General features: G+C 45.6%; 1 protein-coding gene across 3 annotated transcripts in view; it reads left to right on the forward strand.

Annotated features, from left to right (window-relative positions):
• Positions 1 to 26686, forward strand: part of homer1b (homer scaffold protein 1b) — an 86726-nt gene that overhangs the window by 11260 nt on the left and 48780 nt on the right. For 2 of the 3 annotated variants that reach the window (XM_034170195.1, XM_034170194.1), the window contains exon 2: positions 25511 to 25667. In XM_034170195.1, coding sequence (XP_034026086.1) covers positions 25511 to 25667 — 157 coding nt within the window. Of the gene's footprint in view, positions 1 to 25352; positions 25668 to 26686 lie in introns of those variants that run through there. The other variant, XM_034170193.1, reaches the window with a different exon arrangement.

Consider the following 26686-nt stretch of genomic DNA (forward strand, 5'->3'; position numbering starts at 1 on the left):
TGAAAGGTACTATACCTTGCACAGCCCCATTCCACTATGTTATATTTATTTGACAGTGAACATAGTTTTGCCGATTTTGTCTGTTTGACTCCTTCACTTCTTAGGACCCCTTCACATATAGCATGAATAAGAACAAATCAGGACGAATCACAGCGAAACAGCCCGAATGAGTGAATCCCAAAAACATCGAGCCGACATCGAGAGGGACACATGGTCGGACAGGCATGAATGATCCCACTGCGACGCTTTTATGCACACGCACTTATGTATTTCCTCACATGGAAATAAACAAATTATCTTTTGCCTTTGCGCCGGGCTGCAGCAGCCATGCACAGCACACCTCGGCAGGCTGCTACATGTGAAATGGACCGTCAGATCACGTGAACATGCAGCAGGCAATCTGAATGTCATGCATGTCTGGTCTGACACGCGTGTCCTGTGAGTGGTGCAGCGCAGGACAGGCACCGCGTCGTGTGAAACATAGCTCACGTGGGTGACGTGAGATTCAGATCACCTGCTGCATGTTCACATAATCTGACAGTCTGTTTCCCATGGAGCAGCATGGCGAGGTGCGCTATGTGCAGCTGCTGCAGGCTGGTGCAAAGGCGAATGATGTTTTATGTATTTCTGCGTGAGGACAGCAGGCACAGACACACATCTCATGTAATTTTACACGTCGTGTATACTGAGCTGTCAGTGTGTGGTGATTAGCTGATGCCTTGCTGTTCTGTGTGCCCTCAGACATGGCTGGCCAGCCCCCATGTGATCATGTCTGTACATACATATCACCATTTCATGCAAGTGTGTGCCCCCCCCCGCATGCCACATGTGTTGTTGGAGGAAGCAGGGGTCGGGGCGTGACACACGTGCGATACACGCGCACGCCACATGTCTTGAGGGGGGAGCCAACACTCTGGCAAGCCACATGTGTGTTGCATGCCAACGCCACACTCGTGGGGCACTTAAGACAAATTTCACATCCAACTTGAAAGTGGTCGCCTGCTCTCTGTTTTTGTGCTGACTGCGCGAATGGCCACACATTTCCTAAGTGCTCCACGAGTGGTATTGAATATTTGTGTGTGACACCTGGAATTTGGCCAACACCTGCTGAGAGAGGGATCAAATGAGCACTCGCAGGGCACTCGCTGTCTTTCGGCCGCTGCAGTGTGCAAATGGTTGTAGCGACAGGTGTACGAGGGATTAGAGTCGGCTCAGATTTTTCACGAATGGCATGCAATTCCTCCTTCGTACGCTCTTTTACAACATTGCATACTCATTTCAGTAAATTGTGTGCTTGTTTCACTGATTTGTGCTCTCGTTTTACTATACTGTGTGCACAATTTACCTTATTGTGTTTTTGTCTTAAGCATTGTAAAAAAACTATTTAGTAAAATGAGGGGACGATTTAGTATATTGAGAGCACAATTTAGTGAGCACCTTTATGGAACACTGTGTGCACGATCTACTTAAACGTGGCCACAATTAGTAAAATGTGCACTCAATATTATCTTGACATATGTAATCATGTGCACATTATAGTATATTCGAGATCTCAATCTCCTAACTGCAGGTGACCCTGCTACAAAGAGTAGAAGTTTGCTAATGGTGAAAACTAAAAAGGCTTTAGATAACTGCCTACGGTTATCATCACTTACCAATACGAACTGTAATGTGTATAACTGTAATGCCTATAATGTGTTGAGGGCTCAATTAAAGGAAAACATGCTCACAAATCATCATGGCCAGAAAAAAATATCACTTTAAGTGACCTCTCCTGGGTTCCGTACAAATCTCCCACGACACACTGATATTTTTTATACTCACACACAATGTTCTCACAACACTGACACTGTATTTTGTGTTTTTCTGTCTAAATCAATCTTGCAAACTTTAACAGCCTTGCAGCATTTTTCTTTGGGTTCCCACATAAAATGCAAATTTGTTAGAATTCACTTTTTAGCTCCCGACAACGATTGCATGCAACTCCACTGGGTCCACCTCCCCAAAGGTTTGGAACCTCTGAATTACCCATTAGGTATGTTACAGGTATGATCACGGTAGGGTGAGAGGGAAAGAACTCAGGTTAACCGAGGGAGTCCCAGCAGAGAAGGAACTTTCTCATTAATGTCTGCTGAGCTCTCTATTAAATAATATCTGGGGGGGGGGGGAGTGACAACTTCCAGTGCAGAGACGGTGGGGGATGATGGGAGAGTGAAGCTCTCTCGAGGTTGTAGCTCTGATTCAGTATCTGCAGAAACGACAGACAGCTTCATAGTTAAAGTAGAAACTAAAATGCATTGTTTTGTGATATAAATTAGGTGCGTGTGATGGCAGACTGGCTGCATACAGCAGGTTTACATCTGTGCATCCAGTCCTTGAGCACAAGAGGTGCTGTAGGCATTAGCACCTGTTGTGTAAATCAGTTTTTATTCATTTCTTAGAGTTAAATATGATTTTTTTTTTTTAACTAAACATCCTCAAACTCCTACAGTTGTATGCTTGTGCATGTAAAAACTGATCCTGAACTATTCGGTTGTATGCTTGTGTGTGACTTATTTGGACAGTGACATTTTTGGTGTGTGATTTTGCTTCTGTGCACCACCACTATGAAGTTCAATTGAAACAAGATGTGTTTGCAGTGTCTACTTTTAGCTTTAAATCAAGGTGTTTAACAAAAAAATGTAATGCTAAAATACCCTTGACTGTATGAGCATTGTCCTCTTCATAATTTGCAGTTGTTTAATTGGTATCTCAGTGCAACCTATATACTTCAGATCTTATTAATTATTCAGATCCTATTGTCTTATTTACAATTTGTCACAACTTCACAAGGACCACAATGGAAATAACCATTTATGCTTTATTGTATTATCCGTGTATCATTGATACATTCACCTCTGTATGTTTATATTGATGTTGCAGAATAAACTCGTCAGTCATAAACAATATTTTATTTATGTTTTAACGGCATCTGCAGGAGGGCGTGTGTGTGTTCATACATGAGCTTTTGACAAGCACGGAAGTTAGCTTTCAGTTAGCGGAGGTTAGCATGCACGCTGAAGTCTGTGAGATGTCTTGTAAATGACTCCAGAGTTGTTATCAGGTTACAAAAACAGTGTTTTCAGTTTTAGAAGTGTTAAATTATTGGTAGCTTTTACATAATATGTGAGAAAGATGTTATATTTACACACAAACAGGTGCAAGGAGGTGATGGTCTAGTGGTTAAGGTGTTGGGCTTGAGTCCAGAAGATCACGGGTTCAAATCCCCGCCTGACTGGAAAATCACTAAGGGCCCTTGGGCCTTTAATCCCCTATTGCTACCGGTGTGTAGTGAGCGCCTTGTATGGCAGCACCCTGACATCGGGGTGAATGTGAGGCATAATTGTAAAGCGCTTTGAGCGTCTGATTCAGATGGAAAAGCGCTATATAAATGCAGTCCATTTACCATTTATCATTTACACTGTTGTGTGTTGGGGGGTTTGGCTGGATGTTTTTGTGTTGTTTTCTTTTCTTTGCTCTCCAGGTGGTATGCAAACTGGTTTTTGTCTGTGGAGACGGTGCTGGCAGAAGAGTCATTCACCCTCATCAGCATTATTAGCTGCACCTGTGGAGGATGTTCACGTGCAGGCCTACTGACTCGCAGCACCTGTGGATGATGCTCACGTGTAAACTTAAAGACTTTCAGCTGAAGCAGATAATGAGATGGCGTTCTGCATTTAAGCCATGAGTGGTTCAAGCAGAATTGCCGGGAACTCGACCTTGTGACGTTCGTTTGTGAGACGCTGAGGACCGCGCCAGGGTTTGACACATCGTGCCTGTGATGTTGTGTGGGCCGCCAGAAGAGGAGGTACTGCTGGCCCACCACCAGAGGGTGCCCTGCCTGAAGTGCGGGCTTCAGGCACAAGAGGGCGCTGCCGCCACGGACACAGCTGGGGGTGACAGCTGTCACTCATTATCTCCTGACAGCTGTCACTCATTCAGGCTTCATCATCTCACTCCATAAAACCCGGACGTCATCTCCACCTCATCGCCGAGATATCGTCAAACCGTTCAGGTAGTATTCTCAGCCTTGAAAGGGAACTGTGTATCAGTCTGAACTCTTTTTTGCAGCCGCTTTCCTGTGGTGTTCCGTGTCTGTGTGACCGGCGTTCGGTGTGTCCAGCAACGGCTCCGCTGCACACCTCTACCAGATAAGTGGGTAGACAGGAGCTGCACGAGTGTGTGTTAGAGGTGGAGGTGGCATTCCCACCGTTGTTGCTACTGGGTGTGCACACACCCATATCTTATTGTCTCTGCTCCCTGCCAGCAGTACCAGATCCGACCTTCGAAGACGGTGGCCACCTGGGGACTCGGGACTTGGCGGCTCCAGTATTCTCCGGGTTCGGTGGCGGAGGAAATCGTGTGGTTCCGGTTCATCTCAGGACAGACGTCTTCTATCCTCGAGCCTGCCCACACGTCACCCTTGTAATTGACTGTCTGTTAAATTTCACATTCCTCTGTGTTGTGCTCATTCACAACAGTAAAGTGTTCATATTTGACTCTTTCATTGTCCATTCATTTGCTCCCCCTGTTGTGGGTCCGTGTCACTACACTTTCACAACAGGATGTCTCGGCCAGCGTCATGGATCCCGAGGGGCGTCACCCATCTGTTGGACAGCCAATGGAAGAGCAGGGTGCACAGGCGTCTGCAGGAGGCGTGCTCGGTGAGTTGCAGCAAATCCTCACTGCCTTTACCGCTCGACTGGATTTGATGACCGAGCAAAACGTCATCCTTAATCGCAGGATGGAGGCTCTCACCGCACAGGTGGAAGCGCGCGATCAGAGCGCTGCTGTGGCTCCTCCTCCTGCTGACCCTGTGCCCGATATTAATGTTCCACTGGTCGTTCAACGAACCCCCCCACCATCCCCTGAAGCATACATAAGTCCCCCAGAGCCATACGGGGGTTGTGTGGAGACGTGCGCGGACTTTCTGATGCAGTGTTCGCTCGTCTTTGCACAACGACCCGTGATGTACGCGTCTGACGCCAGCAAGGTGGCTTATGTTATTAACTTGCTTCGTGGTGAGGCACACGCTTGGGCTACAGCGCTTTGGGAGCACAACTCACGGCTCCTTACCTCTTATACTGGGTTTGTGAGGGAGTTCAGAACAGTGTTTGATCACCCTAACAGAGGAGAGACCGCTTCAACAGTGCTGCTGTCAATGCGACAGGGGCGCCGGCGCGCAGCCGAATATTCAGTCGACTTCCGCATCGCGGCTGCGAGGTCTGGCTGGAATAACGTTGCGCTCCGCGCCGCCTTCATAAACGGACTGTCGTTGGTCCTGAAGGAGCACCTGGTAGCTAAGGAAGAACCGCAGGATTTAGATGGGCTTTTCGATCTCGTTATACGGTTAGACAGTCGGTTGGAGGAACGCCGTCGGGAGCAAGACGAAGGACGTGGCCGGGCACGCGCCGTCCCTCTCCCTTCCGGGTTCGAAAAAGTTCCGCCCTCCCCACGCTCCACAGCCGCAGCACTCCGTGGGGAAACAGCTCCCCCTGCTGACGTTGCTAGGGAAACGCACAGGGCCAAAATGAGAACAGCTGACAGAATGAGGAGGCTGGTCCGCGGGGAGTGTTTTCTCTGCAGCTCAAAAGAGCACATACAGAGAAACTGCCCCAAACGGCCAAAACAACAACACCCGCCCTTAGAGACTGGGCTAAGGGGGGGTCATAACATTCACGTGGGACACACACATATTGCCACACGACTCCCAGTTACAATCCTGAGCGGGGATTTAACCCTTCAAGCCCCAGCACTGGTGGACACGGGGTCAGAAGGGAATCTGCTGGATAGCAGATGGGCAAGGGAGGTAGGGCTCCCTCTGGTGGCGCTTCCTTCGCCATTGCAGGTGCGGGCACTAGATGGCACCCTTCTCCCTTTAATCACGCACAAGACACAACCTGTAACTCTGGTGGTGTCTGGGAATCATCGGGAGGAGATCGAGTTTTTTGTGACTCCTTCTACCTCCCGCGTGATTTTGGGTTTCCCGTGGATGTTGAAACACAATCCCCGGATTGATTGGCCGTCTGGGGTGGTGGTTCAGTGGAGCGAAACCTGCCATCGGGCGTGTTTAGGATCCTCGGTTCCTCCCGGTTTACATGCTAAGGAGGAGGTCAAAGTCCATCCCAATCTGACGGCGGTGCTGGTTGAGTACCACGATCTTGCTGATGTCTTCAGCAAGGATCTGGCACTCGCCCTTCCCCCGCACCGTCCGTACGATTGTGCCATTGATCTGATTCCAGGCGTTGAGTTCCCATCCAGCAGGCTGTACAACCTCTCACGACCTGAGCGCGAATCAATGGAGACCTACATCCGGGACTCATTAGCTGCCGGGCTGATCCGGAACTCCACCTCCCCGATGGGTGCAGGTTTCTTTTTTGTGGGCAAGAAGGATGGCGGACTCCGTCCATGCATTGTTTACAGGGGGCTGAATGAGATTACGGTTCGCAACCGATACACGTTGCCGTTGTTGGATTCCGTATTCACCCCCTGCATGGAGCCAAAATCTTTACTAAGCTGGATCTTAGGAATGCGTATCACCTGGTTCGGATCCGGAAGGGAGACGAATGGAAGACGGCATTTAACACCCTGTTAGGTCACTTTGAGTACCTGGTCATGCCGTTTGGCCTCACCAACGCCCCCGCGACGTTCCAAGCCTTGGTTAACGACATCTTGCGGGACTTCCTGCACCGATTCGTCTTCGTATATCTGGACGATATTCTCATCTTTTCTCTGGATCCTGAGACCCATGTCCAGCATGTACGTCAGGTCCTGCAGCGGTTGTTAGAGAACCGACTGTTTGTGAAGGGCGAGAAGTGAGTTTCACCGCACTTCTTTGTCCTTCCTGGGGTTTATCATCTCCTGTAACTCTGTCGCCCCTGATCCGGCCAAGGTTGCGGCGGTGAGAGATTAGCCCCAACCAACAAGCCGTAGGAAGCTGCAACAGTTCCTCGGCTTCGCTAATTTCTATAGGAGGTTCATTAAGGGCTACAGTCAGTTAGTTAGCCCCCTGACAGCCCTGACCTCCAAAAGTCCCCTTCACCTGGTCGGATCGGTGCGAAGCCGCGTTCAAGGAGTTGAAACGACGGTTCTCTACTGCGCCAGTTTTGGTGCAGCCCGACCCTAGCCGCCAGTTTGTGGTTGAAGTGGATGCCTCTGACTCAGGGATAGGAGCCGTGCTATCCCAGAGCGGAGAGACTGATAAGGTTCTTCACCCGTGTGCCTACTTTTCTCGCAGGTTGACCCCGGCTGAACGGAACTATGACGTCGGCAATCGAGAACTCCTTGCGGTGAAAGAGGCTCTTGAGGAGTGGAGACACCTGTTGGAGGGAGCGTCTGTGCCATTCATGGTTTTCACTGACCATCGGAACCTGGAGTATATCAGGACCGCCAGGCGGCTGAACCCCAGGCAAGCCCGCTGGTCACTGTTCTTCGGGCGTTTTGACTTCCGGATCACCTATCGCCCCTGGACCAAGAACCAGAGATCGGATGCCTTGTCCCGGGTACACGAAGAGGAGGTCAAAACTGCGCTGTCGGATCCACCGGAGCCCATCCTACCTGAGTCCACTATCGTGGCCACCCTCACCTGGGACGTGGAGAAGATCGTCCGGGAGGCCCTGGCACGAAGCCCGGACCCAGGAACTGGACCAAAAGACAAACTATACGTCCCACCAGAGGCCAGGGCTGCGGTCCTAGACTTCTGTCACGGTTCCAAGCTCTCCTGTCATCCAGGGGTGCGAAGGACCGTGGCAGTTGTCCGGCAGCGCTTCTGGTGGGCGTCTATGGAGGCCGACGTCCGGGAGTACATCCAGGCCTGCACCACCTGCGCCAGGGGCAAGGCTGACCACAGGAAGTCCCAAGGACTGCTCCAACCGCTTCCTGTGCCTCATCGCCCCTGGTCTCACATCGGCCTGGATTTTGTCATGGGCCTCCCACCGTCCCAGGGCAACACCACCATCCTCACGATAGTGGACCGATTCTCCAAGGCGGCCCACTTCGTGACCCTCCCGAAGCTCCCTATGGCCCAGGAGACAGCGGACCTCCTGGTCCACCACATCGTCCATCTGCATGGGATCCCTACTGACGTAGTCTCGGATCGTGGTCCCCAGTTTTCCTCTCACATCTGGAGGAGTTTCTGCAGGGAACTGGGGGCCACCGTGAGCCTCTCATCCGGGTACCATCCACAGACGAACGGACAGGCAGAACGGGCCAACCAGGAGTTGGAGCAGACCCTCTGCTGTGTGACATCCGCGCACCCAACGGCCTGGAGCAACCACCTTGGCCAGGATCGAGTATGCGCATAACAGCCAGGTGTCTTCTGCCACCGGCGTCTCCCCGTTTGAGGTGTGTTTGGGGTACCAGCCCCCATTGTTTCCTGTGGTTGAGGGAGAGGTCGGTGTGCCCTCGGTCCGGGCCCACCTTCGGAGGTGCTGTCGGGTGTGGCGCACCGCCCGTTCTGCCTTGTTGAAGGCCCGGATGAGGGTCAAGACCCATGCAGACCGCCGGTGGTCCCGGGCCCCTGCATATCAGATCGGGCAGGAGGTGTGGTTGTCGACAAAGGACATCCCGCTTCAGGTACAGTCACCGAAACTAATGGACAGGTTCATCGGACCCTGGAGCTTCACTGCGGATCCACCCGGTGTTCCACATCTCCAGGATCAAACCGCACCGCACCTCACCCCTCTGTGCTCCTGGTCCGGCGCCGCCTCCTGCCCGGATCATTGACGGGGAGCCGGCTTGGACAGTGCGCCGGCTCCTGGACGTCCGTCGAATAGGCCGGGGGTTCCAATATCTGGTGGACTGGGAGGGGTATGGACCCGAAGAACGCTCCTGGGTGAAGAGGAGCTTCATCCTGGACCCGGCCCTCCTGGCCGATTTCTACCATCGACACCCCGATAAGCCTGGTCGGGCGCCAGGAGGCGCCCGTTGAGGGGAGGGTCCTGTTGTGTGGGCCGCCAGAAGAGGAGGTACTGCTGGCCCACCACCAGAGGGCGCCCTGCCTGAAGTGCGGGCTTCAGGCACAAGAGGGCGCTGCCGCCACGGACACAGCCGGGGGTGACAGCTGTCACTCATTCAGGCTTCATCATCTCACTCCATAAAACCCGGACGTCATCTCCACCTCATCGCCGAGATATCGTCAAACCGTTCAGGTAGTATTCTCAGCCTTGAAAGGGAACTGTGTATTAGTCTGAACTCTTTTTTGCAGCCGCTTTCCTGTGGTGTTCCGTGTTTGTGTGACCGGCGTTCGGTGTGTCCAGCAACGGCTCCGCTGCACACCTCTACCAGATAAGTGGGTAGACAGGAGCTGCACGAGTGTGTGTTAGAGGCGGAGGTGGCATTCCCACCGTTGTTGCTACTGGGTGTGCACACACCCATATCTTATTGTCTCTGCTCCCTGCCAGCAGTACCAGATCCGACCTTCGAAGACGGTGGCCACCTGGGGACTCGGGACTTGGCGGCTGCAGTGTTCTCCGGGTTCGGTGGCGGAGGAAATCGTGTGGTTCCGGTTCATCCCAGGACAGACGTCTTCTATCGTCGAGTCTGCCCACACGTCACCCTTGTGATTGACTGTCTGTTAAATTTCACATTCCTCTGTGTTGTGCTCATTCACAACAGTAAAGTGTTCATACTTGACTCTTTCATTGTCCGTTCATTTGTGCCCCCTTTTGTGGGTCCGTGTCACTACACTTTCACAACATGTGAAGGAGGACGGGTGAGGGACACATGCTGTCAGCACACATCAGAGGTGATTATTGTCTGAATGATCGTTAATAGTAATTTGGCATTTTGTTACGCAGTATATTTGAACATTGATGAGAATTGTGCAGTTTGCTTCTCACTGCCGTGGCGTACGGACTGATGATCCTCCACCTGTTGTGAGAAGCTGCTCATTTACATAAAGCTTAAATTCAGACCTGAATGTGTTGCTGATAGTGTGTGCCTCTGAAAGATATTTGCTGTAGCTCTGTTGACTTACCTCACCTTTTCCATCCTCACAGAGTCAGTTTGTCGTGTCCACCTGTGGGGTGTTTGGCGGTGAATCTGAGTCCAGAAGCGCCGAGGCTTCAATCCTTTTGGGCGCTGGAGAGCGCGCCGTCCTTCACTCCGCCAGACAAACCAAATGTTTATGTTGTACACTAATTATTGCACTGGACGGGAAATAAAATAGTTTTGTTTGTGGAACGGCTTTCTGGTTATTTAGCGCTGGGTTCGGTCAGACGTTGGTCCGCTCCTCAACCTGCGTCTGCACATAACATACACAAATGAAACTGAGTTAGCAGCTAGCTAGACCAGCCAGTGACATCACCAGACTAATGGGAAATATCTTGTACAACCCCAATTCTAATGAAGTTGGGACGTCATGTGTAATGTAAATAAAAACAGAATAAAATGATTTGCAAATCCTCTTCAACCTATATTTAGTTGAATACACCACAAAGACAAGATATTTAATGTTCAAACTGATAAACTATTGTTTTTGTGTAAATATTTGCTAATTTTGAAATGGATGCCTGCAACACATTTCAAAAAGCTGGGACAGTGGTATTGTTACATCTGTGTTACATCACCTTTCCTTCTAACAACACTCAGTAAGTGTTTTGGAACAGAAGACACTAATTCTTGAAGCTTTGTAGATGGAATTCTTTCCCATTCTTGCTTGATGTACGACTTCAGTTGTTCAACAGTCTGGGGTCTCCGTTGTCGTAGTTTGCGCTTCATAATGCGCCACACATTTTCAATGGGCGACAGGTCTGGACTGCAGGCAGGCCAGTGTAGTACCTGCACTCTTTTACTACGAAGCCACGCTGTTGTAACACGTGTAGACTGTGGCTTGGCATCGTCTTGCTGAAATAAGCAGGGACATCCCTGAAAAAGACGTTGCTTGGATGGCAGCATGTGTTGCTCGAAAACCTGGATGTACCTTTCAGCATTGATGGTGCCATCACAGATGTGTAAGTTGCCCATGCCATGGGCACTAACACACCCCATACCATCACAGATGCTGGCTTTTAAACTTTGCACTGGTAACAATCTGGATGGTCTTTTCCCTCTTTTGTCTGGACGACACGACGTAGATCATTTCCAAAAACAATTTGAAATGTGGACTCATCGGACCACAGCACACTTTTCCACTTTGCGTCTGTCCATTTCAAATGAGCTTGGGCCCAGAGAAGGCGGCGGCATTTCTGGATGTTGTTGATGTATGGCTTTCGCTTTGCATGGTAGAGTTTTAACTTGCACTTGTAGATGTAGCGACGAACTGTGTGAACTGACAATGGTTTTCTGAAGTGTTCCTGAGCCCACACGGTAAGATCCTTTACACAATGATGTTGGTTTTTAATGGAGTGCTGCCTGAGGGCCCGAAGGTCACGGGCATTCAAGTGTTTTTTTTGGCCTAGACGCTTACGTGTAGAAAGTTCTCCAGATTCTCTGATGGAATCCCTAAATTCTTTGCAATTGAATGTTGAGAAATATTGTTCTTTAAACTGTTGGACTATTTTTTTCACACAGTTGTTCACAAAGTGGTGATCCTCGCCCCATCTTTACTTGTGAACGGCTGAGACTTTTGGGGATGCTCCTTTTATACCCAATCATGACACTCACCTGTTTCCAGTTAGTGTTGTGAAAGTGTAGTGACACGGACCCACAACAGGGGGCGCAAATGAACGGTCAATAGATGAGCCAAAAAGTAACAATTTAATGTTGTGAAGGTGCACAACGAACATACAGACAATCTCAGAATATGATTACAGTCAATCCACAAAGGTGACGTGTGGGCAGGCTCGAAGATAGAAGACGTCTGTCCTGAGAAGAGCCGGAACCACACGATTTCCGCCGCCACCGAACCTGGTGAATACTGGAGCCGCCAAGTCCCGAATTCCCAGGTGATCACCGTCCCCGACTGTCGGATCTGGTACTGCTGGCGAAGAACAAAGACAGTCAAGTGTGGGTGTGTGTACACCCCGTAACAACAACGGTGGGAATGCCACCTCCACCTCTCACTCAATATTCTGCAGAGTACTGCAGTGATTCCTCAGGGGAAAAGAGTGCCGTCCAGCACTCACTCAGCTTCCACAGACAGAGGGACCGGTACTCCTGCAAACACTCACAATATACAGATTATATTGTAAAACACAAACGGCTGAGTCTATTACCTCCAAAGAAGTACGATATCTCGGCGATGAGGTGAAGATGACGTCTGGGTTTTATGGAGTGCGATGATGAAGAATGAGTGACAGCTGTCACTCCCGGCTGTGTCCATGGCGGCAGCGCCCTCTCGTGCCTGAAGCCCGCACTTCAGGCAGGGCGCCCTCTGGTGGTGGGCCAGCAGTACCTCCTCTTCTGGCGGCCCACACAACAGGTGTTCTTGAGCATTCATCAACTTTCCCAGTCTTTTGTTGCCCCTGTCCCAGCTTTTTTGAAATGTGCTGCAGGCATCCATTTCAAAATGAGCAAATATTAGTTTGACATTAAAATATCTTGTCTTTGTGGTGTATTCAGTTGAATATATGTTGAAGAGTATTTGCAAATCATTGTATTCTGTTTTTATTTACATTTTACACAACGTCCCAACTTCATTGGAATTGGAGTTGTAAATCACTCCATAGGTGTTATCAGGTTTCCAAAAACAGCGTTTTCAGCTTTAGAAGTGTTTTTTTCTCTCTCTCTCTAGCGTTTACATAATATATGTAAGTATGTGTTCTGTGTTCAGCTGGCTTTTGATGGCTTTCAGTGGAGTGAGTATATGAGAAATTGTTTAACAGCTGGACATGTTCCAACTTGTCCTTAAGGCTTCCAACAGAGGTGTTTTTCCTGTGGCGGAGCGTCGCGACGGCTGCGAGCCGACGCTGCAATCCGCCCGCACGTCTTTCATTAAAAAAATCTCCTTTAACAGTGGAATATCTGGATAAAATGCTGAAACCGACTTCTTCTGAAACTTCTCTGTTCTCTCACGATGTCCTGGATCAATAGAGCCTGAAATGTGGAGGTTTTCAGCTTGAAACAGGCTGACGACGGCGCCTGAGAGCGTTGCGCGACGTCTCGCACCGTGGGAAGTTTTTGAAAAAAATTAAAAGGACCTATACTTTATGGACAGACCTCGTAGTCCCTCCACCTTCAGAGCCCATAAGTAATTAGACAAATGTAATATAATATCATTGTTCATGCAAATCATCTTATTTTTCAGCCAGTTTTCTTCAGACAATTCAGGAGGTGGATACGTGAGCATTTATAAGTCACTATGTGTTGAACTTATCATTAAGCAATACAAACTGCCTGGTATTCTATATCTGGAGGAAGCAATTATAAAAACTGTGTAATCACACATAGAGATAAGTGAGGGAAGCCACCAAGACACTTATGATAACTGAAAAAGTTATAGTATTCTTTGTTTGAAGAAACTGGGGGCTGTTCAGCTGCTGCATCACCACTTATACAGCTTCATGGTGGAGTGGAACAGAGAAGGATTTTAATACATCAAAACAGAGGAAATCTAGGCAAGAGTCTTGCATGTGCCTTCTGCTGAAGTTGTACCTAAATTTTATTTCTCCTTTTTTACAAACGTCTGTTTTATAGACTCAGAGTCCTATCTTTCTGTGAGAGCAAAGAAGTGCAAAGCACGCCAGGAGTGTCATTCCTAGTTTTACTCAACACAGTTGACATTTTTCTGTCCAGCAACCACATTGTTTAAAGAACAAATATACTCAATTCTTCTGTGCACACATGTGGTCTTAAAATGAGGTGCAGTCAGGCTCAGTGCTGGTGCATTGCTATCATAAGGCAGCAGACACATATGTTAACCGAAATTGTATAAAGGAGGATTTTCTTAAAAAGAAGACCTGAAAGTTTAGCTACAAATTGCTAGAAGGTACATCTGAGATGGAAGCCTAGATTTGATGTTTTGGTGGAAGAAAATCCTCCTCCACACTACTTCATCATGAAGCTGTATAACTGGGGATGCAAAATGCAAAAATGCACTATGCACAATTTCTCCAATCAAAGCCACAGAAGCTTATAACTTTTTCTGGGTTTTCTGGGTGTCTTAGTGGCTTTCCTCACTCTTCTTCTTGCACAGTCACTCAGTTTTTGAGAACTGTCTACTCCATGCAGATTTACCACAGAGTGTCATATTGTTTGTATTTCTTCATAATTCATGTAAATAAAGTCTAAGACATTCAGTGGCTTGGAAATGTTCATGTATCCATCCCCTGACTTCTCTGAAGAAAACTAGGAATAAAATTGGTTATTTACAGGCAATCAAACCCTTTTAGCTCCGACTCTGTGACCACGCTAGAAACGGGCACCAGTCTTGTGTGTATCTGTGGCCTTTGCCGTGCAATTGCTCATCACCAAATTATCACAGACAAAGGTATTTGCAATATGTCACTGCTCTCTGGTGTGATTTCAGAGGGCGGTGACCATGAGCTACTTTTTCGGTTCAAGATTCAGGTGTCAGTGCATGCCCTGTCCATCTCCTCTGCAGCATCAGCGCTCATTCAGGACAGATCACTTGTATCTTTGGAAATTCAGCAGATTTTTTTGAAGTAAATGTGAGCCATTGTATTTAATCCTAATATCAATATTTTGGATTGGTTTTGTGGCATCTCAGTATTTGATTCTGTGATTGTACATGTGGTCCCAGGTACTTTGTGAGTGACACCGCTGCATGACTGCGTTACTTGATTTATTCACCTCCGCTGTGAACCTGTGTGGTTTCCCACTGCTGATGTTCCACCCACTTTCCTAAAGGTTCAGAAACAGCCTTGTGACGGTTTACGGCCCACGGCAGGCCCGAGCTGCCCACCATCTCCATGTTCTCCTCAGAGATACGTGGATTCATCAGGCCTTAATCCACCCATTCGTCCTCCACGTCTTCCTCGTCCCTCTTTTTTCTCACTTCATCACTCTGCCCTTCCTGTCTCCCTCACTCGGCCTTTCCTCTTCTTTACATTTTAACATTCACGTTTCATCACCTGCCCTTGTGTCATGTTTTACGCTCCGCATGCTGAACACCTCCTCCACCCACTGCAATTACTTCCTCGCTTAAACTTCTTCTCTCACTTTCTTCTCCAACGCCTTTCTTCTGTCTCCTACAGACATTTGTAAGTGGGGTGGGCAACAAATTAGCCCAACTTCTGTTTCACATCGACACGTTTTCTGTATTTAAGACATGGTTTCGTGTTCATGACTGAAGGAAGACAGCTTGTTACAGCATTCAGTGCTTATTGTATTGTGTCTCCCGGTTGCTAAATTTGTGGAGCTGCCATGCAGCCTACATAGTGTTGATGGAGTTCATTGCTGCAGTGCAGGAGAATTTAATGCACTGTTTCCCAATATTAGGCTCGCAATCCCATTTAGACGCCACCTGATATACAAGTGAATAGCGGTAATATTATGTAAAATATGTTTATTTAAAATATCTTGGGGCCTTGTTCAGAAGTCAGGATAAAGGCACCTTGACACTTGCATGCATTCAGCCCGCGCTGACATGCAATTCGTTGTGCCAATGCGACCCGCTGTGTTTGGCTGGATGCTAGGCTTTGTGCCGCTGGATGCTGCGTTATATAAAATAATTATTTCGTAGCGGTTAATCATTTGCTCTCAGTTTGGCTGATGAAACCACCTCTGTGATTCTCTTCCGGAATCACAGAGGAATTTTCTACAGCTGCAGCTTTGTTTCCCTCTCTCTCTTTCCTGCGCTTCGTGATGTGGAGAACACATTTGGAATGGTCTAAAAGGTAATCATTTGTAATATTTATATTGTAATGGCTTGGTGAAACAGTTGCATTTCCATTCCTTCTTATCAGTATCTGTAAAATTATGTTTATGATAGATTTAGTAACATCTTGTTGCGATGCTCTGTGCTGATGCAGTGACTCGCACCGACTCACTGTTTTTGAATTGTTTGCACAATGTTCACATGAAGTTCACATAATTAATGTGTGCCAGAGATTTTAAACATTTCACAATTTTCTTTGTGCATTTGCACAAAGCCGCACACAGTTTACCACAGTTTACAAAGAGTTTTCTCGCTGGCACGGCAGATTGTGTACCAGTGCATGGATGAAATTTATGCAACTGTCAAGGCACCTTAAGATGATGCAGAAGATGGCCCAAGCAGTGGGTCACCTCTTTGAGTCTGGTCTGCTTGAGGTTTCTTGAGTTTTTTCCTTACCACTGTCACCTGTGTGCTTGCTCTGGGGTTGGCAAGGTTAGATCTTACTTGTGTTAAGCACCTTGAGGCAACTTTGTTGTGATTTGGTGTTATATAAATGAAAATAAATTGAAAATTTAATTAAATTGAAAATTGAAGATCTACATGTATGTATTTATTTATGTATTTATTTATATTCATTGTTAGTTGCTATTATATATTTTCTGTTGTGTTTCTATTCAGGTTCTTTTTGTCTCTTTCTCTAAAATTGTATATAACAATCATTAGATTATTAATATATTAGCAAAAATAAATTTAAGGAATAGTACAATTTGAAAACAAATGCACCCGAATGTGATGACGTCTGCAATGCCATAGACATGCTAACGCATTAGCATAGCTCCCGTTTTTAAGTTATAAAATACATCTATCAACTGTTTCAGAAGACCATAACAGGTCGGTTTAACATAGAAAAGGTAAATAATACTCACAGACGTATGCTCTTTAGGGTTTTAGCGGGGGAAAATTAAGCGAAAGAAAGAAATAAACGAAGCAATCGATCGAAGTATTGCTTCAATCTGCGAACCACTGCTTCGATTGGTTCAAGGTTCAAAGCAAAGCCGCGCTGCAGAAAAGTTGATTAAGGACCCGCTGCAGGGTCTGTAAACAATGTAGAGAAATGATCATTTTCCTGACAAACACCCGCCAAAACAGCGGCCACTCTGAAGGACCGATAACAGAATCGTTAAGCACAAAGCTTATTGATGTCGGTGGATCGAATCATTTCTTAACGATACCCGAAAGGAACCGGTTCTCGATACCCATCCCTACACCTGTCACACCATCCATTAATATGAACAAAGGTCTCAGTAACTCAAAGAAGTGACCATATTTCAACCAGCTGGGACTGTGAAAAATTTTCACTGTTGACCCTCTGGGGTCCGAGGGCATTTTTTGGACAGTTCACTCGCCTGGCATAAATGTTGTATTATTGCTGTTAACAGCTCTCCCTGCATCCCACAATCAAGTTTTATGTCTCTTTTTTTCAGGACAACCTGTGCTTTCAGAATATATATGGTTTTTTGTGTTTTACAAGTGTAATAAAGGTTTACAAACAAAAATAAGAAAGAAAAAAAGGAAGCAGAAAATAATTTTCCACACACATTTATTCAAAACACACAGCAAACTATAATAAACAACTGTCTTGACACTTTATAAAGGCCATTTGAAGTCTTGTGTGAAAGACTGTACAACAAAAAGGTTCAAACAATAAACACAAATGCACATTTTGAACAATATATACAAAATGATCTATGTGTTGTTTTTTTTGTTTTTTTGTCTTCATCTTAAAGCAATTTCTGTCTGCTATTACACAAAGGTTACAACACAAACTTCTACTCTGTTTTGGACTGTTCTGTGCTGCTCCTAAAGCAGCTTTCACATGAGATTGTCATCAGAGGCTCTCCGTCTGCTCCTGCTTTCACTGATCGCTGTGCGTAATGGCGCAGGGCACACTGAGTATGTACTAATAGTATGTACTCATTGGAGCACCCAGGGGGCTATTCAAATGGGCCAACTAGTAACACATCACTCCTGAAAACGATCTTTGGCTTTTCACGTGAGGTAAATCTGCCCTACGATTGGATTTTGGAAAACCATGTGACGGTGAAGCAATTCCGATTGGACACTCACATTGCACACGTCATCACACAGCTTCTATGAGGAGTACAAAGATGGCCGATGGCTGGCTCGAAAGTCCATGGAGTTAACTTTTCATCAAAAAAAAAGTAAGTTTCTATCTCATATCATTAAAAAGTTATTTATAATTTAGTAAAGCTTGGTCTTAGCCGTCGTATACGACGGCGTCGGCCCCAGAGGGTTAAATTGGGGACATTCATCCATCCATCCCCATTCCCATCTATCTATACCCAGTTACTCCATTTAAGGGTCACTGGAGGCGGGGGGGGGGGGCTGGAGCCTGTCCCAGCAGTAAACTGAGGACAGGAACCAAAAAAGTTCAGAAACCCTAAATGGACCTTTGCGTATTCCAGTTCTTCTGGTCTGATCAGAGAATCACTTTGAAAAATGCTCACAACACAATGATAAGGCTTGTTTTTAAAGAAGAAAAAATAACACAGAAACCATTCTGACACACACACGTACACACACACACACACACACACACACACACACACACACACACACACACACACACACACACACACACACACATATATATATGCACTCAACAAAAATATAAACGCAACACTTTTGGTTTTGCTCCCATTTTGTATGAGATGAACTCAAAGATCTAAAACTTTTTCCACATACACAATATCACCATTTCCCTCAAATATTGTTCACAAACCAGTCTAAATCTGTGATAGTGAGCACTTCTCCTTTGCTGAAATAATCCATCCCACCTCACAGGTGTGCCATATCAAGATGCTGATTAGACACCATGATTAGTGCACAGGTGTGCCTTAGACTGCCCACAATAAAAGGCCACTCTGAAAGGTGCAGTTTTATCACACAGCACAATGCCACAGATGTCGCAAGATTTGAGGGAGCATGCAGTTGGCATGCTGACAGCAGGAATGTCAACCAGAGCTGTTGCTCGTGTATTGAATGTTCATTTCTCTACCATAAGCCGTCTCCAAAGTCGTTTCAGAGAATTTGGCAGTACATCCAACCAGCCTCACAACCGCAGACCACGTGTAACCACACCAGCCCAGGACCTCCACATCCAGCATGTTCACCTCCAAGATCGTCTGAGACCAGCCACTCGGACAGCTGCTGAAACAATCGGTTTGCATAACCAAAGAATTTCTGCACAAACTGTCAGAAACCGTCTCAGGGAAGCTCATCTGCATGCTCCTCGTCCTCATCGGGGTCTCGACCTGACTCCAGTTCGTCGTTGTAACCGACTTGAGTGGGCAAATGCTCACATTCGCTGGTGTTTGGCACGTTGGAGAGGTGTTCTCTTCACGGATGATGCGAAGGAGATGTGTTGCACTGCATGAGGCAAATGGTGGTCACACCAGATACTGACTAGTATCCCCCCCCAGTAAAACAAAACTGCACCTTTCAGAGTGGCCTTTTATTGTGGGCAGTCTAAGGCACACCTGTGCACTAATCATGGTGTCTAATCAGCATCTTGATATGGCACACCTGTGAGGTGGGATGGATTATCTCAGCAACGGAAAAGTGCTCACTATCACAGATTTAGACTGGTTTGTGAACAATATTTGAGGGAAATGGTGATATTGTGTATGTGGAAAAAGTTTTAGATCTTTGAGTTCATCTCATACAAAATGGGAGCAAAACCAAAAATGTTGCGTTTATATTTTTGTTGAGTATATATATATATATATATGCATATATACGAGGTCTATTAGAAAAGAAACCGACCTTTTTATTTTTTTCAAAAACTATATGGATTTGAATCACGTGTGATTGCGTCAGACAAGCTTGAACCCTCGTGCGCATGCACTGGTCCACCCCTCCCGTCGGAATTCCTTTGTCTGACTTCTTGCTGAGAGACTGGCGCTTTGCTTCATCAAAATTTTTTCAGAAACTGTAAGGCACATCCAAGGGGACACCATTTGAGAAATTCAGACAGTTTTCGGTGAAAATTTTAACGGCTGATGAGAGATTAAGGAGTGTTACTATCGCTTTAAGGACAGCCCACGGCGCCGGATGGCGCGCCGCGCCCCGAGCCGCCGTCGTCAGCCTGTTTTGAGCTGAAAACTTCCAAATTTATCCTCTGTTGACCCAGGACGTCGTGAGAGAACAGAGAAGTTTCAGAAGAGGTTGGGATAAGCAGTTTATCCGGACATTCCACTGTTAAAGGACATTTTGTAATGAAAGACGTGTGGACGGATTCGCGTGTTGGCACCCAGCCACTCATGGCGTGGCGCCACAGCAAAACACCTCCGTGTTGATAACCATTCGTAAGATTCAGGCGGTTTTCGATGGCTTTCAGTCGAGTGAGTATCCGAGAAATTGTTTAACAGCTGGACATGTTCAAACTTGTCCTGTAATACTTCCAACGGAGGTGTTTTGCAGTGGAGCCACGCGATGAGCGGCTGGGTGGCAACGTGCGAATCCGTCCGCATGTCTTTCATTACAAAATCTCCTTTAACAGTGGAATGTCCGGATAAACTGCTGATCCCGACCTCTTCTGAAACTTCTCTGTTCTCTCACGACGTCCTGGGTCAACAGAGGCTTAAATTTGGAAGTTTTCAGCTCGAAAAAACAGGCTGACGATGGCGGCTCGGGGCGCGGTGCGCCGTCCGGTGCCGTGGGCTGTCCTTAAAGCGATAGTAACACTCCTTAATCTCTCATCAGCCGTTAAAATTTTCACCGAAAACCGTCTGAATTTCTCGAATGATGTCCACTTGGATGTGCCTTACAGTTTCTGAAAAATTTTTGATCAAGCAAAGCGCCAGTCTCTCAGCAAGAAGTCAGACAAAGGAATTCCGACGGGAGGGGTGGACCAGTGCTCACACAAAGCCTGCCCACAGGCGAATGACGCAACTGACAGGTGTGAAAAAACTCACGCATGCGCACGAGGGTTCAAGCTTGTCTGACGCAATCACACGTGATTCAAATCCATATGGTTTTTGAAAAAAATAATAATGTCGGATACTTTTCTAATAGACCTCCTATATATATATATATATATATATATATATATATATATATATAAACTTTAACCGTGTTCCATTTGTGTCCAAACAAAAGCTTTAGAAGCTCCCAACAGTTATGCAATGAAGCGCAATGACATTTGCCAGAAGGCAAGCGCAGATTGCACGTTGGGGCTGTGCGATGTGCACGGGAAGAGAGTTGCAATGACTCACAGTTCTGCCACTTACACTGCTGTCGATGATTATGATAATTCTCACGCAGGCTACTGCTGTGTGGAGCAGCAGTAATCATCTCACATTCAGCCCTTTGCTTTCCGTACTCGCTCCGTTCCCCTTCTTTTTCTTTCTGACTGAGGTCCCCTTCTTCTCCCCCGCCATGTTTTTCCTTCTTTGCCAGTCTTAGCGAATCACACACAGCGGGGTTTCTGCTGGTGAATTTTAATATTCAGCATGCCTTTGATGTCACCCATCACCCCCTCAGTGCAGTGTAAGCACTTCTCTATCTGCTGCTCTGCCAGCAGTGCCAGCCCAGAATATCTCAGTCTGCACCCCTCTCCGGAAGCATGTACAGACTGTAGATATGACCCAACAAACCCCAAGAATACTCAACCACACAAGGAGCTGTTGGGTTCAGGGTGAAGTCACAAATAATGGGGCGAGATAAATAAATGAATAATAAATAAATCTAACGGGGACACTGATGTAACCCCAACTCTGACATAATCAGTACCTACAACACTTAATCATCATCAAATGAAAAATAATCTGCTTTTTCATTTTGCCTCAACAAAAAAGCATAATGTAGAATTGTAACTTATTCCTGTTTCTGGCGTGTAAGGATTTGATCCATTTCAAGGATGGTTTCCACCTTCACAACACATAACACTACGTGTACAGAACATGTTCACAAGATGACCTGCCACGATGCCTGCTGATGTCAGGTATCACATCATGGTACATTGTGATCAGTGGTGGGCACAGCTAACCAAAAAGTTAGCTTCAATAACCATTAATGAGATAACTGAAAAGTTATCTTTTATGACGATAAACTGATAAACTGCAATAAAAATTTATCTTTATTACAGATAACTGATAATCAATAACTATTAGTATTGATTTGGACGCGGCCACATCAGATTACGGCTTTTGATAAACCAGTTTCACTTTAAGCGCCGCAGGGGCTGCTGGGTAAATTCAAGGATCACAAAGAATGCACGAAAAATGAAAATAAATAAAACCCCAAACACTGTCATCATCTTTCAAAAGCAGTAAAACACAGTATTAGAAGTCACAGTTTATCTCAGTATTAGATACACTGTCATTTATGAACTAAAAGCTGCTGCTTTTTTCACACGCTTTGAACCCTACCGCTTAAACAACTGAAATACATCCATTAATGCATTGATTAACAGAGTAAAATACATGTAGTAGATATAAATTCTTACCTGTTAGTCTCAGTGGGATTCATCTGAATAAATAATCCACATAAAGCATCCTTTTTTAAAAACCCAAAACAGTGTGGAAACGTGAAGAACAGTCCCTCCCTCTGTACACACAACTGCGCCATGAGAGCTCCTCTCCCTCACTGAGTCTTGGCGATTAAATTACAGCCACAAAGAATTTAAATAAAATAATGTTAATAGTCTGTTTTGTTTTTGTGTCGAGTGGACAAGTCACTGTAACATCTAAAGTGAACTACACTACCCACAATGCTCCCCGCGTCGACCGGCCAATCATGCTTTGCACTTAATGATGACGTCATCAGCAAGCGACAGGCAGCTAGTCTGCTCAGTGGCTATAAACACACCATAAACGGACTAAAATGTTTGATTTTAGGGTTCACTAACGTTTTTGACCGTTAAACTTTACCAGCAAAGAAAATGTTATCGGGCTGAAAGTTATCCAAACTAAATTTATCAGAAGATAATTGGGCCGATGATGGGTTTAAAACTTATCTGAAAAGCTAATCCGATAGCAAAAACATTAGCTTCGATAATTATGTGCTATTGGATTAGCTGAACTGTGCCCACCACTGATTGTGACACATCAATCACGATGCACAGCAACATTTTTGAAGTGTTCAAAAGTTTTCTGTCATGTTTACGACATGCATTGGTGCATCTTCTTGATGTCTTAGCAACTTTGTGACATCATCTTGCTGAGCCATGAGTGTTCTTTGCGATGTGTGTGTGTGTGTGTGTGGTGGTTGGTTACAATAAACCAGCAAGATGCTGTCATGAACACAACACAAAACCCATGAAGACAACGTAAAGCCCATAAATGTAGCACAAAGTGCAGCAGACACCATCCAGAAGCAACAACCCCGATGCGGTCAAGATCACATGATGGCAGACATTCTTCCTCTTCAGCTGCAGCCTGCAGCAGCTTCTGTCCTTCATAACCATTTTTTAATGTCTCAGAATCATGAAAATACACCGTGCCCAACACTGATATGAGATTTTAGTGTGCTTTCACCACGTAGCATGCAATTTATGGCTGTGCCGCAGCAACATCAATTTATTTACATGTTGTTGGGAGTCATATTGGCATCATGTTTAATATTGTCATTATGCAATTCATGGTGGAATCTTGTCAAAGTATTTCTACATCGTGGCGTGCCATTCTTGCTCTCTAACATATTCACAATGCTTTTAGTTTTGACGTATGTGGTAATTCTTGGTGATTCTTGCTGACATTTTGTCAGGTTGAGGTTGGGAGGATGTCTTTGGCATGGTCATTGGGTTTACCTGGATTTAAATTGCTACGAATTAAGGATATAGTGATTTAAGTTTCAACTGCTTTGTACCATTTTCATAGTGTAAAGATTTTTTTAACTGTCTAAATGTTTCCAACCCAATGGAAAAATGGTTTAAATGAACTAAATTTAATATTTCTATTGGTTGTCAAAAACTAATGTTTATTTTACGTCTTTTGCAATGAAACAGGGTATATTTTATAGTGCATGACCCATGGTAGTGGGTGAATTGTGATGTTTTGGTCTGTCACTAATTCAAGTCAGTTTATTTATATAGCACCAATGTGCATCATAGGTTGCCCCAATGCACTTCACAAGGGTAAGGTCTAACCTAACCAACCCATTTGAGCAGCACATAGACAACAGTGGCAAGAAAAAAGTCCCTCAAGCATTTTTGAGGAAGAAACCTCAAGCAGACCAGACTTTGGTCATTCTAACATTAACAAAGATGAAATAATCTAAATGCAACAAAGAATTGCCAAACATGCAAAAAGGAGATGATGGAAGTAAGCGTCCAGATAAAAAAGTCAGGTGTGCATCATGACCCACAGTTCAGTGTCATGTGATGTGGATCCAGGGGAGACTGATAGATGGACACTGCAATGATCTTTATCAACAAACAGCAATCAGCAATGTTGATCCAACAGTCTCTTGGACAACAACAGCTCGGACAAAAAGAGCAAAAATTAGATCAGCCAGATAAGGAGGCACTAGTCCATGAAGGATTTTGTATGTTAATAACAAATCTTAAAATCTGATCTTGAATGGAAAAGAAGCCAGTGGAAGGATGCCAAAACTGGTGTGATAAATCAAAATCAGGGTAATATGATCAAACTAAGGTTTTAATAGTGTTCCCTTTAAGCTAGTAGAATTCTGAAAGTTAACTAAGCAGCCAAGTGCATGTTGGCTTCAATTAAAAATTTGTCATTTTAGAGATACTGGGTTTTGCATCTGAACCCTTCAGTTAGACGATAAAATGCAGACCATACAGTCTGCAATTCTGAATACATTCTGACAAGGCAAAACAACTAATAAAACTGCACAGTAGTATACATTTCTGGTTGTGTGGTGATTTATAAATGAAAAATATCAATAACTTAAAAGACAAAGAAAAAAATTGCCCTATACAGGAGGTGAAAAAAAAAATTGACTTTGGCCATGTTAGAATGTTGTCAGTGTAGTTAATGGTAGTGTTTGAGCAGTAACCCAGTCTACCACATAATCGTTACGAATAACTACAGCGTGGTAAGATTGGGTTACTGCTGAAACACTACCATTAACTACACTGTGGCCAATTTAGGCTTATTGTAATAAATCATGCCAAGTTGTCCGATGCCTTTGAATATCCAATGAGTCCATTAAGCTTAAATCAAAGCTGTACTCATAACTAGTGTAATAGTAATATTCCCTGGCACCTGTATATATGGTGTTATGTGCATGGCTGAGTGTGACATGAAGTCCTGTGGGGTGTGTCTTTAGTAGGCAACCATGGCCTACCATCTATATATATCCTCAAATCCTCTCTTTTCCCCCTCTCTGCTCCCCTGTGTGACCATCGCTCTATGCTACAGGCATTCCCATATCAGAGCAGGGTGAGTCAGCTCTGCTTTGCACAGCTGAAAAGCAGGAGAGAGAGACTGGGACAGTTGGATACAAGTCGCGTATTGATTTGCATATAGAGACAATACTGCATGTATGTTTCCATGCACAAAACATATGTGGAGTATTCACTGTGTAGGTCTGTGACCGCCGCTCAGCTCTTGGTGTAACTATGGAGAGTGGTGAGCTGGTGCTTCGGTTGCCCACACAATCCGACCCACTGGAGACGGGGACTTTTAGTGCTGGTGATGGGTTTGGCGAGACTTTGGTGCTACGTCACAAAGAGGTTCACCACTTCTTCTTTGTACCTTTCAGGGAGCAGCCCATCTACAGCACACGGGCCCACGTCTTCCAGATTGATCCCAACACCAAGAAGAACTGGCTGCCAACCAGTAAGCACGCTGTCACAGTCTCCTACTTCTATGACAGCACACGGAATGTGTATCGAATTATCAGCCTGGACGGCACCAAGGTAAGGCTGTCTGAATTTTACTGTCCTAGCTTTGCAATATTGTAACTGTTATGTTGTTATTTAACGGTTTTATTAAGATGTTCTGGTTGGCTACATGCATCAGGCATGCTGTCAGTGCTACAGTGCCAGACGTTTTGGAGGTTTGTTGCTGACGGGCCAGACGGCACCAAGTGATCGGACACAAATGCAGGATTCAGGTCTCAGCTTCACAGAGTTCAGTGTCAGGACTTGCGTGAGTCGGTACACAAAAAGACAGTCCAAAAATATCAACAGTAACCGAAGCATTTGGCAGAGACAGAATCCAGAAACAGGCAGACAGGTCGATATACGATAAAGCAAAAACAGGACTGTGAAAACTCTGAAGACACAACAATCTCGCAAGTGAGAGAGGAAGCAGGTTTGACTAATAAAGGGGATGTGATCAGGGTAAATGCACCTCAGGTGTGAGAGGAAAGATCCAGAAAGAGGCGTGGCCACAGGAAGGGCAGACAGGAGGGAAACGCCCAACACCAAACAACACAAAAGAAATCCAGCCACCAAAACCCCAGTGCAAAACTAAATGCATACCCAAAGCAAAAAACAATAACCCCCCCACAGACCCAATCATGACAGTTGCTAACATCAGGATCCTTCCACTGACCAATAGCCCTGTTGCTTTTCCTTTTTTTGTCTATTCAAATATGTATGTTCAAAATACTATTGTGTCACTATTAATTCCTGCAGTACTGTTATCACCCGGTGCATTATCTCTAAACAAGTCAACAAAAGATCAGTTTAAAAAAAGAGATCTGCATGTTGTTTAATATATGTTATATTTAAAAAAGACTCCTTAGGCCACAATACATGCTCATTTAGCCTCCTAAGACCCGGAGGTTCTCATGAAACAAAACTTAGTATTATGGTCTAGACAGCCAAAAATGTCATGTCCACATATGTGGATGCCAGGCCCTAGGAGGCTAAAGCTCTGTTTCGTGCAACACATAGGGAGGCAACTTTATTCTTGAATGGAAAATATTATT

Source organism: Thalassophryne amazonica, chromosome 5 (genome assembly GCF_902500255.1).
Source record: "Thalassophryne amazonica chromosome 5, fThaAma1.1, whole genome shotgun sequence".
Classification (NCBI taxonomy): domain Eukaryota; kingdom Metazoa; phylum Chordata; class Actinopteri; order Batrachoidiformes; family Batrachoididae; genus Thalassophryne; species Thalassophryne amazonica.